General features: G+C 40.6%; 1 protein-coding gene across 1 annotated transcript in view; it reads left to right on the top strand.

The window, feature by feature from the left end:
• The window catches only part of adgrv1 (adhesion G protein-coupled receptor V1), a 472,167-nt gene that overhangs the window by 186,252 nt on the left and 268,805 nt on the right, over positions 1-17,110 (top strand). Inside the window, exons 46-58 of the mRNA XM_062025438.1 lie at positions 1,546-1,687; positions 1,767-2,032; positions 2,099-2,274; positions 7,863-7,990; positions 8,063-8,244; positions 9,572-9,718; positions 9,798-9,878; positions 9,949-10,213; positions 14,188-14,310; positions 14,378-14,600; positions 14,665-14,869; positions 16,649-16,795; positions 17,074-17,110. The exon at positions 17,074-17,110 is cut by the window's right edge and continues 219 nt beyond it. Of these exons, the coding sequence (XP_061881422.1) occupies positions 1,546-1,687; positions 1,767-2,032; positions 2,099-2,274; positions 7,863-7,990; positions 8,063-8,244; positions 9,572-9,718; positions 9,798-9,878; positions 9,949-10,213; positions 14,188-14,310; positions 14,378-14,600; positions 14,665-14,869; positions 16,649-16,795; positions 17,074-17,110 (2,122 nt within the window). The remainder of the gene's footprint in view (positions 1-1,545; positions 1,688-1,766; positions 2,033-2,098; positions 2,275-7,862; positions 7,991-8,062; positions 8,245-9,571; positions 9,719-9,797; positions 9,879-9,948; positions 10,214-14,187; positions 14,311-14,377; positions 14,601-14,664; positions 14,870-16,648; positions 16,796-17,073) is intronic.

Genomic DNA, 17,110 nt, shown 5'->3' with positions numbered 1-17,110 from the left:
CATTCATAATTGCCAGTATTGTGCCAAAAACACCAGTCTAGCGGTCTCCCAGAGCGCACCTTCGGCGTGCTAAAAATAGGTTTGGTGGTCTAGATTGCGTTTTTTATATCGCATAAACGGTGGCATAGATTATAGTTGTGTGCGGCGTGTTCAACAACAGCGCAAAACACCCCAGGTTGGAGCGTAGAGTGCAGTAGTTGACTGTTTTCATGGTGACAGCCGGTAGTACAAGCAAAATCCTCATTTGAATAAGACGGCCTGCACCACTTTTACACTTGTTACCAATTGTACACACAGTCTTAGTAGATCACCTATGCCCACTAGGAGTACACGTTATTTAAAGAGATCGGTACCGAATCTGGTACTTTTTTGGCACTGACCAAATCCTGCCGGTCCAGAGGTGCCATGTTCCGGTACATGGGTTGCGCCTGACGTCACGCCCGGTTCCCGACTCAGCCAGCTCTTCGCACTTCTGCACTTTGCGATCACTTCAGCAGCACTGAGAGCAAACTCAGCCAAACTACCCCTAGGGAATGTTGTAATTTTCAATGCCAACAAAGAAATTGACTCAAAAAATGCGCTAACTTCCTGCTAAAACACTTTGGCTTTGCCATTGACCTGCTACTGATTAGCATTAGCGATTTTACATGGCGATTTCAACACCTCCAAACGTGTTCATGGAAACTACAACTAAGATGTAATAAGTACAATGCTTACAGTAATATTACTTTCTGGGGCGCAGCAAAAAACAAAAAAAACAACACACCATAAACTATACACTACTGCCATCCAACGTCTTGGACTATTGACTGTAATTATAACTTAATGTCATACCTGAAAATGGTAGGTAGGTAGGAAGGTCTTTATTGTCATAGCACAAGTACAACAAAACTTTTTCAGCACAAACCCGTTCAAGATTAGACAAACAAACAGTGTACAGGGTTACAGAACAGGAAAGCCGACTGCAAAAGATGGGAAAAAGGTAAACGCTGGGGGAGGATGAGTAAAAAAATACAATCTAGACTGGGCTCCGAAGAGGGCCCAGTTTGGAGTGGGAAAAAAACCTCCATAGCAAAGCACATATACTGTACATATTACAACATACAACTCGAGACTTGCAACAGAGGGGAGGGACTGGGTGCCACGGTGCGGGTTGCAGCTCTTCAGACGCTGCCCATCCGTCCATCACCCCTAAGGGATTCGCGTGAGACTCATAAATGTGGTAATGAAACAAGATATGAATGAAACAACTGGGCAGCAATCATAATAATCAGCTCATTCTTTTAATGTTGCAATAAACAATTGTGATTGTAGTTATCAATAACAATTAATAATTATTAACACACACAAAAGTGCCTGAGATTGGTACTGGTATCGATTCCCAGGTACTCAGAATTGGTACTGTATAGTTTAAAATGTGAACAGCATTCATCCCTAATTATTTATCACCTGTTTTGTATATCAGGCCCTGAGTGGCTTCCCTCATACAATGTATGCACGGTTGCTTGTTTTTTCTCGCACAACTGAACCCTCATGTCCACCCAGATGCTTCATTTTGTCAACGGTGAAAAACACAAGTTTGTAGAGGTACAGATCATTGATGACGACATTCCCGAGGGAGCTGAAAGATTCCAGCTGATACTGTCTGATCCCTCACCAGGGCTCGAACTCGGCATCAATACCACAGGTTAACCATAGACTTTAGATCAGCGAATCTCATCCACCGATCTGTTGCTGACAGTTTCCTAACTCCTCTCGTCCTCCAGCCACTGTGAACATCCTAGCAAGTGATGATGGACATGGTGTCATATCTTTCAACACCAGCGAGCCTTTCCTACTAACAGAGCCGACATCTGAGTCAGGCCTGAGCGAGAGTGTGGCCTCCCTCCGTGTGGTCCGGAACCCAGAGGAGGGCACGTTTGGTACCGTGACGGTCCAGTTCACCATAACAGATGCCAATGGCAGCCTCGCAGATGGCGATCTAATGCCAGCCCAGGGGCTTGTGGTGCTGGAGGATGGCGTCAAGTTGAAGGTGAACACAACATTTCCGACCATTTGTGTTCATTGTTGCGTGACTGCATCAGACTTGTCGTTCCAGATGCTAGAGATCCGAGCAGTGCTGGACGCTGAGCCTGAAGCGAATGAGACTTTCACAGTGAGCCTGTCCAACCCAACAGGGGGCGCACGGCTCGGTGACCAAGTGCACGCTTTCATCACCGTCCTGGAGAACCTTGCTCCCTCTGGCTTGTTCTGCATCAGACCCACCCTTGAAAGGTATTTGATAGGTACCTGCTCAGTGGCCTTGTGGTTAGAGTGTCCGCCTTGAGATCGGTACGTTGTGAGTTCAAACCCCGACCGAGTCATACTATCCATCCATTCATCCATCTTCTTCCGCTTATCCGAGGTCGGGTCGCGGGGGCAGCAGCCTAAGCAGCCACTTTGTCCAGCTCCTCCCGGGGGATCCCGAGGCGTTCCCAGGCCAGCCGGGAGACATAGTCTTCCCAACGTGTCCTGGGTCTTCTCCTACCGGTCGGACGTGCCCTAAACACCTCCCTAGGGAGGCGTTCGGGTGGCATCCTGACCAGATGCCCGAACCACCTCATCTGGCTCCTCTCGATGTGGAGGAGCAGCGGCTTTACTTTGAGCTCCTCCCGGATGACAGAGCTTCTCACCCTATCTCTAAGGGAGAGCCTTAGAGAGCCTCCCGGCGGAGGAAACTCATTTCGGCCGCTTGTACCCGTGATCTTGTCCTTTCGGTCATAACCCAAAGCCCATGACCATAGGTGAGGATGGGAACATAGATCGACAGGTAAATTAAGAGCTTGGCCTTCCAGCTCAGCTCCTTCTTCACCACAATGGATCGATACAGCGTCCGCATCACTGAAGACGCTGCCTGTCGATCTCACGATTCACTCTTCCCTCACCCATGAACAAGACTCACAGGTACTTGAACTCCTCCACATGGGGCAGGGTCTCCTCCCCAACCTGGAGATGACACTCCACCCTTTTCCGGCCGAGAACCATGGACTCGCCCAAGTCATACCAAAGACTATAAAAATGAGACCCATTGCCTCCATGCTTGACACTCAGCATCAAGGTTTGGAATTGGGCGTTAAATCACCAAAATGATTCCCGAGCGCGGCTACCACTGCTCACTGCTCCCCTCACCTCCCAGGGGGTGGAACAAGGGATGAGTCAAATGCAGAGTAATTTCACCACACCTAGTGTGTGTGTGACTATCAGTGGTCATTTAACTTTATTTGGATGTGCATGTGATGCAAAGCAGGAATGGCTGTAGTCTTGGCCCTTGTTCCCACCGCAGGTCAATTCCGATTTTTTTGCCCATATGTGACCTGTATGGGATTTTTCCACGTCAATGTGAACAGTGCAATTCCACATTTTTCACATCCGACCCAGGCCTCTTTCTTTCATATGTGGAAATTAATGAGACAATTCCAAAATAAAAACTGTTGTGTACAGGGGGGAGTAGACAGCACAGACAACAGGGGGCGTAGTTTGGCTCTATGATATATTATATATATGCACTATATATATAATAACAAACAATAATAATATCATCAACTAGAGGATGGAGTGTGACTAAATCCAAAAGTGTGTGAGTGTGCGACTATGTGTATGAATTAGCTGTTGAGTGGTACCGTAAATGTTGAGCGAGAGGAAAGTCCAAAAGGGGGCAGGGCAGGCTCATACATCCGTGAAACAAGCAGGAAGTCGGGTGCTATAGCGGGGCGTAGGAGGTCCGTGTCCAAGCGGGACGTCGAGGTCCAAGAGGCAGTCCGGGAAGCAGAGGAACAAGGAATGACGAGACACACAGCACGTCAACGCGGTAACGGAGGTCTGCGGTTGGCGCGACAAGGAGGACACGGGACAATCAATAACATGGGGAAGAAAAACACAGAGAGCAAAGTGTGCATATAGCAGGGTTAGTCGGCTTACGGTACACGAACGGATGGTTACGTTCTGGCCCGGAACGCAGGTCTGCGCTGGCTTAAGAAGCCCAGGAAGATCATTATCGACAGGTGCGCTGGGTGCTTATTGATTTCAGCTGCTTGCTGCCGCCGGAGTGACGCGTGCAGGAGATGAGCGGCCGTGGCCGTGTCCCGAGGTGCGCTCTGCAGGGCTCATTAAGGAATGCATTAAGGGCCATGACAAAAACGGGCGAAAAAAATGTTTCAGTTCAGATTGCAGCTAAATTTGTTCGTTTTCTGACATGGACTTGTTTCTTCAGCATTGTCCACACGTTTAAGTCACGACTTTGGGAAGGCCATTCTAAAACCTTAATTCTAGCCTGATTTAGCCATTCCTTTACCACTTTTGACATGTGTTTGGGGTCATTGTTCAGTTGGAACACCCAACTGTGCCCAAGACCCAACCTCCGGGCTGATCATTTTAGGTTGTCCTGAAGAATTTGGTGAAAGTCCTCCTTTTTCCTTGTCCTATTTAAAGCACCAGTTCCATTGGCAGCGAAGCAGGACAAGTGCATAATACTACCACCACCATGCTTGACGGTAGGAATGGTGCTCCTGGGATTAAAGGCCTCACCTTTTCTCCTCCAAACATATTGCTGGGTATTGCGGCCAAACAGCTAAATTTTTGTTTCATCTGACATCACATGGACAAAGATAAGTTCTTCTGGAGGAAAATTCTATGGTCAGAAGAAACAGAAATTGAGCTGTTTGGCCACAATACCCAGCAATATGTTTGGAGGAGAATCTCCATGTCAGAAAACCAACAAATTTAGCTGAACTGCACCAATTTTTCAAGAGGAGTGGTCAAAAATTCAAGCAGAAGCTCGCCAGAAGCTTGTGGATGGCTACCAAAAGCTCCTTATCGCAGTGAAACTTGCCAAGGGACATGTAACCAAATATTAACATTGCTGTATGTATACTTTTGACCCAGCAGATTTGGTCACATTTTCAGTAGACCCATAATAAATTCATAAAAGAACCAAACTTCATGAATGATTTTTGTGAGCAACAAGTATGTGCTCCAATGACTCTATCACAAAAAAATAAGAGTTGTACAAAGTATTGGAAACTCAAGACAGCCATGACATTATGTTCTGTACAAGTGTATGTAAACTTTTGATCGCGACTTTATCTCGATATATTTTCCGGTGAAAGTATACATATAAAGATATTCATTTTTGAGCGAGATTCACTGAAATTGAAGTGAATGACAACTGTACTGTAAACACTTTTATTAACCCAGTTAGTCAAGATGGGTATTTAACAGCACAGAAAATAAGCTGTTTAAGTAGCACAGAATTACATAACATAAATCAACTAGAAAAATATTATTTCTATGTAAAATAAATAACATTGTTGTGCAAATAATAAATTTTTGGCAGCATTTCTCGTGCGAAATATTCCCGGCTTTCTATTTTTTATGGTTCAAGTTCAGTGAGCAGGTTGTTTTATGTGTGACCGTGTGTGTTGACTTTTTGCATGAGTTCATGACTAGGGAAGGTTGTTTGCATTGGGTCATATAAATAAATGCTCCGCACACTTCTCTTCATGCTTTGTAATGGATTTAAATGTGTGTAGTTCTGAATTGTTTATGGTGTTTGGACATTTTGTATAATGTCCACATAGTTCATGTGAGCAGGTGGTGTTATGTGCGACCATGTGTGTTGACTTTTTGCGTGAGTTCATGTCTAGGGAAGGTTGTTTGCATCGGGTCGTATAAGTAAATGCTCCGCACACTTCCCATCGTGCTTTGTAATGGATTTAAATAGGTGTGATTTTGAATTTTTTGATGGTTGAAGTTCAGTGAGCAGGTTGTGTTATGTGTGACCATGTGTGTTCACTTTTTGTGTGAGTTCATGACTAGGGAAGGTTGTTTGCATTGGGTCATATAAGTAAATGCTCCGCACACTTCTCTTCATGCTTTGTAATGGATTTAAATGGGTGTAGTTCTGAATTGTTTATGGTGTTTGGACATTTTGTATAATGTCCACATAGTTCATGTGAGCAGGTGGTGTTATGTGCGACCATGTGTGTTGACTTTTTGCGTGAGTTCATGTCTAGGGAAGGTTGTTTGCATCGGGTCGTATAAGTAAATGCTCCGCACACTTCTCAGTGTGCTTTGTAATGGATTTAAATGGGTGTAGTTCTGAATTGTTTATGGTGTTTGGACATTTTGTATAATGTCCACAAAGTTCAGTGAGCAGGTGGTGTTATGTGTGACCATGTGTGTTGACTTTGTACGTTAGTTTATGTCTAGGGAAGGTTGTTTGCATTGGGTCATATAAGTAAATGCTCCGCACACTTCCCATTGTGCTTTGTAATGGATTTAAATGGGTGTGATTTTGAATTTTTTATGGTTCAAATTCGATGGGCAGGTTTTGTTATGTGTGACCGTGTGTGTTGACTTTTTGCGTTAGTTCATGACTAGGGAAGGTCATACTTGCCAACCCTCTCGTTTTTACCGGGAGACTCCCAGTATTCAGCGCCTCTCCCGATAACCTCCTGGCAGAAATTTTCTCCCGACAAACTCCCGGTATTCAGCCGGAGCTGGAGGCCACGCCCCCTCCAGCTCAATGCGGACCTGAGTGGGGACAGCCTGTTCTCACGTCCGCTTTCCCACAATATAAACAGCTTGCCTGCCCAATGACGTCATAACATCTACGGCTTTTAGAGAGTAGAGTGCACAACTGCGCACACAACAAGGAGACGAAGCAGAAGAACGAGGAAGTTACAGACATGGCGACGCTGTCAACGAGCAAGATGAAGAAATACGCTTGCAAGTTCCAAAACAAATGGAAACAAGAATTTCAGTTCATCCAGGACAGTTCGAAGGGGAAGGGGTATGTTGCCTGTACATTTTGTAGAACAGACTTCTCCATTGAACACGGTGGCCGAAATGATATACTCATTCATGAACGGAGAAGTTAAACAGGACAATGCTGCCATCTACTGGATAGCCTCCGGAACACTGAAATTCAAGTATTTATTTTATTTATATGTATAACAAAATAAATATATACACTACCATTCAAAAGTTTGGGGTCACATTGAAATGTACTTATTTTTTAAGGGAAAGCACTGTACTTTTCAATGAAGATAACTTTCAACTAGTCTTAACTTTAAAGAAATACACTCTATACATTGCTAATGTGGTAAATGACTATTCAAGCTGCAAATGTCTGGTTTTTGGTGCATTATCTACATAGGTGTATAGAGGCCCATTTCCAGCAACGATCACTGCAGTGTTCTAATGGTACAATGTGTTTGCTCATTGGCTCAGAAGGCTAATTGATGATTAGAAAACCCTTGTGCAATCATGTTCACACATCTGAAAACAGTTTAGCTCGTTACAGAAGCTACAAAACTGACCTTCCTTTGAGCAGATTGAGTTTCTGGAGCATCACATTTGTGGGGTCAATTAAACGCTCAAAATGGCCAGAAAAAGAGAACTTTCATCTGAAACTCGACAGTCTATTCTTGTTCTTAGAAATGAAGGCTATTCCACAAAATTGTTTGGGTGACCCCAAACTTTTGAACGGTAGTGTATATATATGAAATACTTGAGTTGGTGAATTCTAGCTGTAAATATACTCTCCTCTTAACCACGCCCCCAACCACTTTTGAGCCATGACTAGGGAAGGTTGTTTGGATTGTGTCGTATGTAAATGCTGTGCTGTTTTCACGTTAAATCCCAATTCATCGTTATTGACCTCATTTACTCACATTGTCCACAAGATGGGGGCACATTTGCAGGAAACAGTTCAAAATCCCTTATTAAACGACGCCTGATTCAGTGGTACTCGCTGCTCAAAAGTCGGTGAAATGGCATCTATGGTGTTTTGCGCCTGAACTCTTCTTCCGTTCTCTGTACAGAAGCAAGACAGAAGTGCTGGCAGACGAAGGAGGTGGCAGCGTCTTCCTCACCGTGTCTCGCAGCAACGGCCTGGAATCCGCTGTCAGCGTGGAGTGGGAGACACAGTCCGGCACAGCTGTTGCTTTCGGTGATTATCTGCTTCCAGGCATCTTGTTGTGCAAACAAACAATTTCTAAATTCCTCCTTACTTTTTTTTAAGAGGGCCCTCTCCCGATGATGGCTCTGTACCAGAGCTTTGAGGACAGTCCAACCTCTGCTTGGTGCGAACTCCCTGGCATGCCGTCTGTGTTGGCTGTGAGGCTTGATCGGAGACCCGCCGTGGGATCCTCCCACACTTTGGCCACCGTTTATCGCTGGCAGGGTGTGTTTGTGCCCGTAGAGGTAACTCATACACTGATCAGGGTTCGTACGGGTGCTTAAAAACCTTGAAAATGCTTGGATTTTTAATGTTGTGTTTTCAGTAGAGATGTCCGATAATGTATTTTTTGCAGATATCCGATATTCCGATATTGTCCAACTCTTAATTACCGATACCGATATCAACCGATACCGATATATACAGTCGTGGAATTAACACATTAGTATGCCTAATTTTGTTGTAATGCCCCGCTGGATCCATTAAACAATGTAACAAGGTTTTCCAAAATAAATCAACTCAAGTTATGGAAAAAAATGCCAACATGGCACTGCCATATTTATTATTGAAGTCACAAAGTGCATTATTTTTTTTAACATGCCTCAAAAGCAGCTTGGAATTTAGGACACGCTCTCCCTGAGAGAGCATGAGAAGGTTGAGGTGGGCGGGGTTGAGGGGGTGGGGTTGAGGTGTGGGGGAGGTTAGGGGGTAGCAGGGGGGTGTATATTGTAGCGTCCCGGAAGAGTTAGTGCTGCAAGGGGTTCTGGGTATTTGTTCTGTTGTGTTTATGTTGTGTTACGGTGCGGATGTTCTCCCAAAATGTGTTTGTCATTCTTGTTTGGTGTGGGTTCAGAGTGTGGCGCATATTTGTAACAGTGTTAAAGTTGTTTATACGGCTACCTGCTAGCTCTCAAGTAGTATGCAAATCAGTAGCTGGCAACTAAAGGGCTAATCGTTAGCTAACAACCTGAGTGCTAATCGCTTGCTGGCAACTTAAGTGCTAATCGCTTGCTGGCAACTAGAGTGCTAATAGCTAACTGGAAACTAGTGTGTGCACCGCTAGCTGGCAACTAGTGTGCAAATCACTAGCTGGCAACTAGAGCGCTAATCGCTATCTAGCAACTGGAGCGCTAATTGCCATCTGGCAACTAGTCTGTAAATTGATAGCTGGAAACTAAAGTGCTAATCGGCAGCTAACATATTAGGCGCTAATCGCTTGCTGGAAATTAGAGCGCTAATCGCTAGCTAGCATCAAATGCACTAATTGCTAGCTGGCAGCTGGGGGGGGGGGGGGGGGGTTGGGGCACCAATTGCATTGATTTCAGTTCATTTGGATGTGAGAAGTTGATTTGAGATGCAAGTGTGTTTAGTCTTAAGTCCGGCCCAGAAGCAGTTGAAGTGGTGCTACTGTAGTATGTACAGTATGTACAGTATGTACAGTATGTACACTGAACATGGCAAGTTCCATTCATGTGATTTGTCCCTATGATGGTTGCTGACATGTGAGGAGTGTGTTTGCCGCTGTGCCGTCAGCTTCCCAGCATCAGGTCTGTCTCCTTGCCATCCTTCTAGTCTGCCAGGATTCAGGACCCGAGTTCTTGTGTTGGCTTTGCAGTGAGGAACAGCACTTACGTCGCCATCACGCACGGCGGCGCTCCCTTCGCCCCCGCAGCCAACCTCAGCATCCTCAAGCTGCACAGAGACCTCAACGTCACGTTGGTCAGTGCCACCTGAATTCTTGTGAGCATCTTTAGATTTGGTTTCTGGTCCCCCACCCCCTCATACTGGTCTTGTTCAGGTACAAACCATAGGCGTGGAAGCCTTGCAAGTGAAACACTTTTCCACTGAAGACGGGGATTTTCTCATAGCATCAAGTCAGGTGATGGCAGATGTTTTAGTGAATTATTCCAACTCTTTTAAGTGTAACTTTTGTTTGTTTCGTGCTACAGATTTTTGTTTGGAGCGGCAGCTCCTTCACCCTCCTGCAGACGCTTGACTTTGAAGACGACATCATCAGTGTGACTCCGTTCACCCGTGCATATGCGGTCTATTTAGTCCTTTGCCTGAACCGTGAGACGAGCGGTTGCCTCCTGCTTCAATGGTCCAGCGCAAGATTTGGGAATTCACAACCTCTCCCTGTCTCGGGCAGGACCAGCCAGGTGGAGACAGTCCAGACAAGGACAGAGGACACCATCTTGTTGCTTCTTCTTCAAGGTAATGGATCCATATATATATATATATATATATATATATATATATATATATATATATATATATATATATATATATGTATATATATATATATATATATATATATATATATATATATATATATATATATATATATATATATATATATATATATATATATATATATATATATATATATATATATATATATATAAGTGTATATATATGTGTATGTGTGGGTCTGTGTGTATATATGTATATATATGGGTATATATATATATATATATATATATATGTGAGTATATATGTCTGCATATGTGTGTTAATGTGTATATACAGTATATATGTGTGTATATGTATACATGTGAATATGTATATATGTGTGTATATTTGTATAGGTGTATATATGTGTATATTTGTATATATATGTATATATATACGTATATGTGTATATATATATATATGTGTATACATATATGTATATATATATATATGTGTATGTGTGGGTCTGTCTGTACATATATGTGAGTATAAATGCCTGTATATGTGTGTGTATATGTATACATGTGAATATGTATATATGTGTGTCTGTATGTATACGTGTATATATGTGTATATATGTAAATATACGTGTATATATATATGTGTGTGTATATATGTATACGTGTGTATATAAGTGTATATGTATATGTGTGTATACGTATTTGTGTGTATATGTATATGTGTGTATACGTGTATGTGTGTATGTATATGTGTATATATATGTATGTATATGTGTATATGTGTATATATGTATGCATATATATGTAAAAATATATGATAAATGATAATGATAAATGGGTTATACTTGTATAGCGCTTTTCTACCTTCAAGGTACTCAAATCGCTTTGACAGTATTTCCACATTCACCCATTCACACACACATTCACACACTGATGGAGGGAGATGCCATGCAAGGCGCCAACCAGCACCCATCAGGAGCAAGGGTGAAGTGTCTTGCCCAAGGACACATCGGTTGTGACTAGGATGGTAGAAGGTGGGGATTGAACCCCAGTAAACAGCAACCCTCCGATTGCTGGCACGCCCACTCTACCAACTTCGCCACGCCGTCCCCTTATATGTGTGTATATATATGTATGTGTATATGTATATACAGGCATGTGTATGTATATACATTATATTTATTTATATATATATATATATATATATATATATATATATATATATATATATATATATATATATATATATATATATATATATATATATATATATATATATATATATATATATATATATATATATATATATATATATATATATGTGTGTGTGTGTGTGTTTCTATTGTTTTTACATTGTATTTATCTAACTGTACTTATTTGTTTATTTCATATATTTTTTGTATTTTTTATTGAATTTATGTTTTATGTTTTATTTATTAGAATCAGAGAGAGGAATGCTCATAGTAGAAAGTGCTACACAAAACTCATATGTGTAGAAGCCTCACGATTTAGTTTTTGGAAAAATTGCACATTTCTTTGTTTTTGTTTTTCTTTTATGCTTTTACCGGTACTTTTGTAAGTCAGCCTCGCCACACTGGTATGTTCACACTGCAGGTCAATTACAATTTTTTTTTTGCCCATAAGTGACATTTATCTTATGTTTTAATGTCAACATGAACAACACAAATCCGACACAGGTCCCTAAATTCAATATGTAGCAGACAAAACTGCATGTTGGTTAGGGCTGCTCCAAAAAATAGTTTCCACATCCAAATCGCGATTCATGTAGATAGATAGATAGATAGATAGATAGATAGATAGATAGATAGATAGATAGATAGATAGATAGATAGATAGATAGATAGATAGATAGATAGATAGATAGATAGATAGATAGATAGATGGATTCATAATTTTAAAAATTAGATATTTTAAATTCAGTAGGAAGGTGATTTATATTACCCCATTCATCACTGTTTACCTGACACATGAAACGTGACAAATTGGGAGGGTTGCACCGTCCACTTTTGCCGCCAGATGGCAGTAGAGTGTTGAATATCCTAACACGTGTTTAGTGGCAATTCCAACTTTCACCACAGCTTCAGTTGCTATGTAGAGTGGCAATAATAATATAAATAAATACATCTTTAAACAAGTACTAAACTCGGTCATTAATTATTACAATTAGAAATAAACACAAACATGTTTTATTTATTTTATTTTATTATTTGAAAATTACATAATCATTCATGATTTAATGAATTATTTAATCATTAATATAATAAATATTCATTTATGTGTTTAATTTTGTCCCATTTGGACCTTGTCAGCTTATTTAAGCGTTTATTTTATTATTTCATGATTTAATGAATTATTTATCCATCCATCCATCCATCCATTTAATCATTTAAATATTAAATATTTTTTTATTTGTTTAATTTTGTCCCATTTGGACCTTGTCAGCGCTTCCTGAATTAGTTAATCACATAATTAATCATTTATTTTATTATTTCATGATTTAATGAATTATTTATCCATCCATCCATCCATCCATTTAATCATTTAAATATTAAATATTTTTTTATTTGTTTAATTTTGTCCCATTTGGACCTTGTCAGCGCTTCCTGAATTAGTTAATCACATAATTAATCATTTATTTTATTATTTCATGATTTAATGAATTATTTATCAATCAATTTAATCATTTAAATATTAAATATGTATTTATTTGTTTAATTTTGACCTTGTCAGTGCTGAAGTAATTATTTAATAACTTATTTAATCATTAGTTTTATTATTTCATGATTTAATTAATTATTTATCCATCCCTTTAATTATTTAAATATTAAATATGTATTTATTTGTTTAATTTTGTCGCATTTTGACCTTGTCCGTGCTAAATTAATTATTTAATAACTTATTTAATAATTTCTTTTATTATTTCATGATTTAATGAATTATTTATCTATCCTTTTAATTAATTAAATATTTATTTATTTGTTAAATTTTGTCCCATTTGGACCTTGTCAGTGCTTCATGAATTATTTAATCCCTTTATTAATGATTTATTTGATTATTTCATAATATAATGAATTGTTTATACATCCATTTAATAATATAAATATTAAATATGTGTTTATTTGTTAAATGTTGTCCCATTTAAACCTTGTCAGTGCTAAATTATTTTTTTAACAACTTATTTGTTTTATTATTTCATGATTTGATTAATTATTTATCCATGCCTTTAATTATTTAAATATGAAATATGTATTTATTTGTTTAATTTTTTTCCCATTTGGACCTTGTCAGCGCTTCATGAATTATTTAATCACTTCATTAATTGTTTGTTTTAATATTTCATGATTTAATGAATTATTTATCCATCCCTTTAATAATTTCAATATTAAATATTTATTTATTTGTTAAATTTTGTCACATTTGGACCCTGTCAGGGCTTCATGAAATATTTAATCACTTAATTAATCCATCCATCCATCCATTTTCTACCGCTTGTCCCTTTTTGGGGTCGCGGGGGGTGCTGGAGCCTATCTATTTAATGAACTACTTAATCATTTAAATATCAAATTTTATTTGTTTTATTTTGTCCCATTTGGACCTTGTCAGCGCTTCGTGAGTGATTTAATCACTTAATTAATCGTTTGTTTTATTATTTCATGATTTAATTAATTATTTAATCATTTAAATATCAAATATTTATTTGTTTTATCTGGTCCCATTTGGTGATTTTCCTGTCAAACTCGGCCGTCTGTGTGTACGGATGAAAAACACATGAAACCTGACAAATTAGGGTCGGTGCACAATCCACTTTAGCCACCAGATGGCAGTAGCATGTTCAATGTGTTTTCTGGCAATTCCAACTTTGACCACAGTTGCTCTATAGAGTGGCGCTTTCCATAATTTTCAGTAGACCGCCTTGCAAAACTCCCACAAGAGAGATCCACCTTCTGTGTTAGTAAACCGTCTACCTGTCTTCAGGTGTGCCTCCTTCCTGTGAAGTTCTCCGGTGGAGAGTCGGGCAACCTTCGCCTGAGTTGGTTCAGTCCGTTCGTCATCCAGGCCTCACCTCCGTGCATCCTTTCACCACGACGTCTCACCTCAGTAAGGGTTTGACTTGAACGTCTAAAGAAAGGCAAGAATATCCGCTGACAAGACGTCTTTTTACCAGCTTACCTCCTCCTGGCTGGTGCAAACAGCTCCTCCCTCTACTCCTGGAGGGCTGACCTCAACTTCTTCTCGGTCTTACTCGAGTCCCCTCCGGCTACGAGATTCCTCTCCTTTCAAGTCCCATCCCTCAACACCACCAAGACAATCTTAGCTTCTTCTGAGGAGAAGCGCTCCAGACTCTATGAGTTCACGTCCGTCTCCAATCAGTCGGACTTCATCCCCAGGTACTATTGGAATCATCCATTCTGCCAAACCGAGTTCAACAGTTTTCGCTTCCTACCACTTCAGTTTTGGCGAGCTGCAGTTTCTACCCGGTGACAGCCGACTCCAGATCGCAGTGAACGTCATCGACGATGATGTTCCTGAGCAGCAGGAGCACTTCCAGGTCCGCCTGAAGAATCCGAAAGCCGGGGCAGAGATCGGATTCGGTGGTCAGGTGACCGTGGTGGTTCCCAGCAACGACAATGCCCATGGAGTGATCGGCTTTGCTAAGGCAAGCTAATACAATCATTCACTTTCCATCAATCAACTAAATCCAATATTCATTGATTGATTTCCTTCCATTATATACAAAACCCAAAACCAGTGAAGTTGGCGCGTTGTGTAAATGGTAAATAAAAACAGAATACAATGATTTGCAAATCCTTTTCAACCTATATTCAATTGAATAGACTGCAAAGACAAGATATTTAATGCTCCAACTGTAAAACTTTGTTATTTTTTGCAAATATTAGCTCATTTGGAATGTGATGCCTGCAACATGTTTCAAAAACTTGAACTAACATATTTTAACTAACATACCGTATTTCCTCGAAGTAGCGCCCAGGCGGTAATTAATTTAAAACCTCTTCTCACTCCGGCGCTTAACAAAGGCATGCGGTAATTATTTTAATACCTCTTCGCACTCCGGCGCTTACCAAAGGCATGCGGTAAATTTAGGCACGCGCTTATAAATTTGAGTGTGACGTAAGGATCCCATCATGACATCGCTTAATGCCGCAATAAAATTTAAAGCACAATGAATCATCCCGAGAGTTCTTTTAGTTTGGGTCTGAAAAGGCAATTATAACGTGACACTCTTTATTTTTACAAGGGGTCATTCAACGATTACGTACGCATTTTTCTGTATGTAAAAACGCATGAAAAACGTGACTTACCCGGCGGTAATTCTAGGCATGCGCTAATTATTTTGCGACACGAGTTTGACCCGGTGGTAATTCTAGGCATGCGCAAATTATTTTGTGAAACGAGTTTGACCCGGCGGTAAATCGAGGCATGCGCATACTATATACCTGGCGGCAATTCAAGGAAATACGGTACTTTAACTAAAATACTTTAACTAAAATACTATACCCTTTGGACTTTGAATCTGCCTCTCGTCTGCTTTTGGGTCCGCCAGCTTGTTAAGTCGTGACAATTTTACTACTTTTGATGTGTGTTTGGGGTCATTGTCCTGTTGGAACACCCAACTGCGCCCAAGACACAATCTCCGGGCTGATGATTTTAGCTTGTCCTGAAGAATTTGGAGATAATCCTCCTTTTTCATTGTCCCATTTACTCTCTGTAAAGCACCAGTTCCATTGGCAGCAAAACAGGCCCAGAGCATAATACTACCACCACCATGCTTGACGGTAGATTTGGTGTTCCTGGAATTAAAGGCCTCACCTTTTCTCCTCCAAACATATTGCTGGGTATTGTGGCCAAACAGCTCAATTTGTTTCATCTGACCACAGAACTTTCCTCCAGAAGGACTTATCTTTGTCCATGTAATGTCATGTGGACAATGCTGAAGCAACAAGTCCATATCAGAAAACGAACAAATTTAGCTGAAGTGCACCAATTTTGTCAAGAGGAGTGGTCAACAATTTAACCAGAAGCTTGTGGATGGCTACCAAAAGCGCCTTATTGCAGTAGAAACTTGCCAAGGGACATGTAACCAAATATTAACATTGCTGTATGTATACTTTTGACCCAGCAGATTTGGTCACATTTTCAGTAGACCCATAATAAATTCATAAAAGAACCAAACTTCATGAATGTTTTTTGTGACCAACAAGTACGTGCTCCAATCACTCTATCACAAAAAAAAAAGAGTTGTAGAAATGATTGGAAACTCAAGACAGCCATGACATTATGTTCTTTACAAGTGTATGTAAACTTTTGACCACGACTGTATATACCTAAGAGTCGTATTTTTTCTTACCTAACTCTTATCTACCGAAATTGCTTTTTATCCTCTCCTTTTTTTCTCTCGCTTGTTGACGTTTTTCAGAGTTCCCTATCGATGGAGGTTGAAGAGCTGGAGCAAAATCATCAAATCTCTCTTGTTGTGGAGAGGAGACGGGGGACTTTTGGCCGACTGACCGTTCACTGGCAGGCCAACGGGAATCTGGCGGACATTTACCCCACTTCTGGAGTGGTGCGTGCCTTTATCACACTCACTCATGGTACCCGCTTACGCCGGTACAGAGAGTAGCTTATAGAAGTAAGAACACCTGAGCAGCCATTTTCTTAAAATCTTCTCAAGGTACAGTGCGATAGAAATTTGATTCAGATATACTTTAGAGTAGTCAGTGTACAGCTTTGTCTATCTAGTAAAAAAAGGACTCAACACACAGCCTCGTGTGTGAAATGTGAAGGTCCGTGCTCACTCAGTTTATAAAGCAGGGTGACGAACCCAAGATGTCGTCCTCACAGGTAGCCTTCTCAGAGGGCCAATCAACCGCCATCATCC

This window comes from Entelurus aequoreus, linkage group LG17 (assembly GCF_033978785.1).
Source record: "Entelurus aequoreus isolate RoL-2023_Sb linkage group LG17, RoL_Eaeq_v1.1, whole genome shotgun sequence".
Lineage (NCBI taxonomy): Eukaryota > Metazoa > Chordata > Actinopteri > Syngnathiformes > Syngnathidae > Entelurus > Entelurus aequoreus.
Note: the sequence above shows the minus strand (reverse complement) of the source record. Positions and strands in the feature narration are given on the sequence as shown.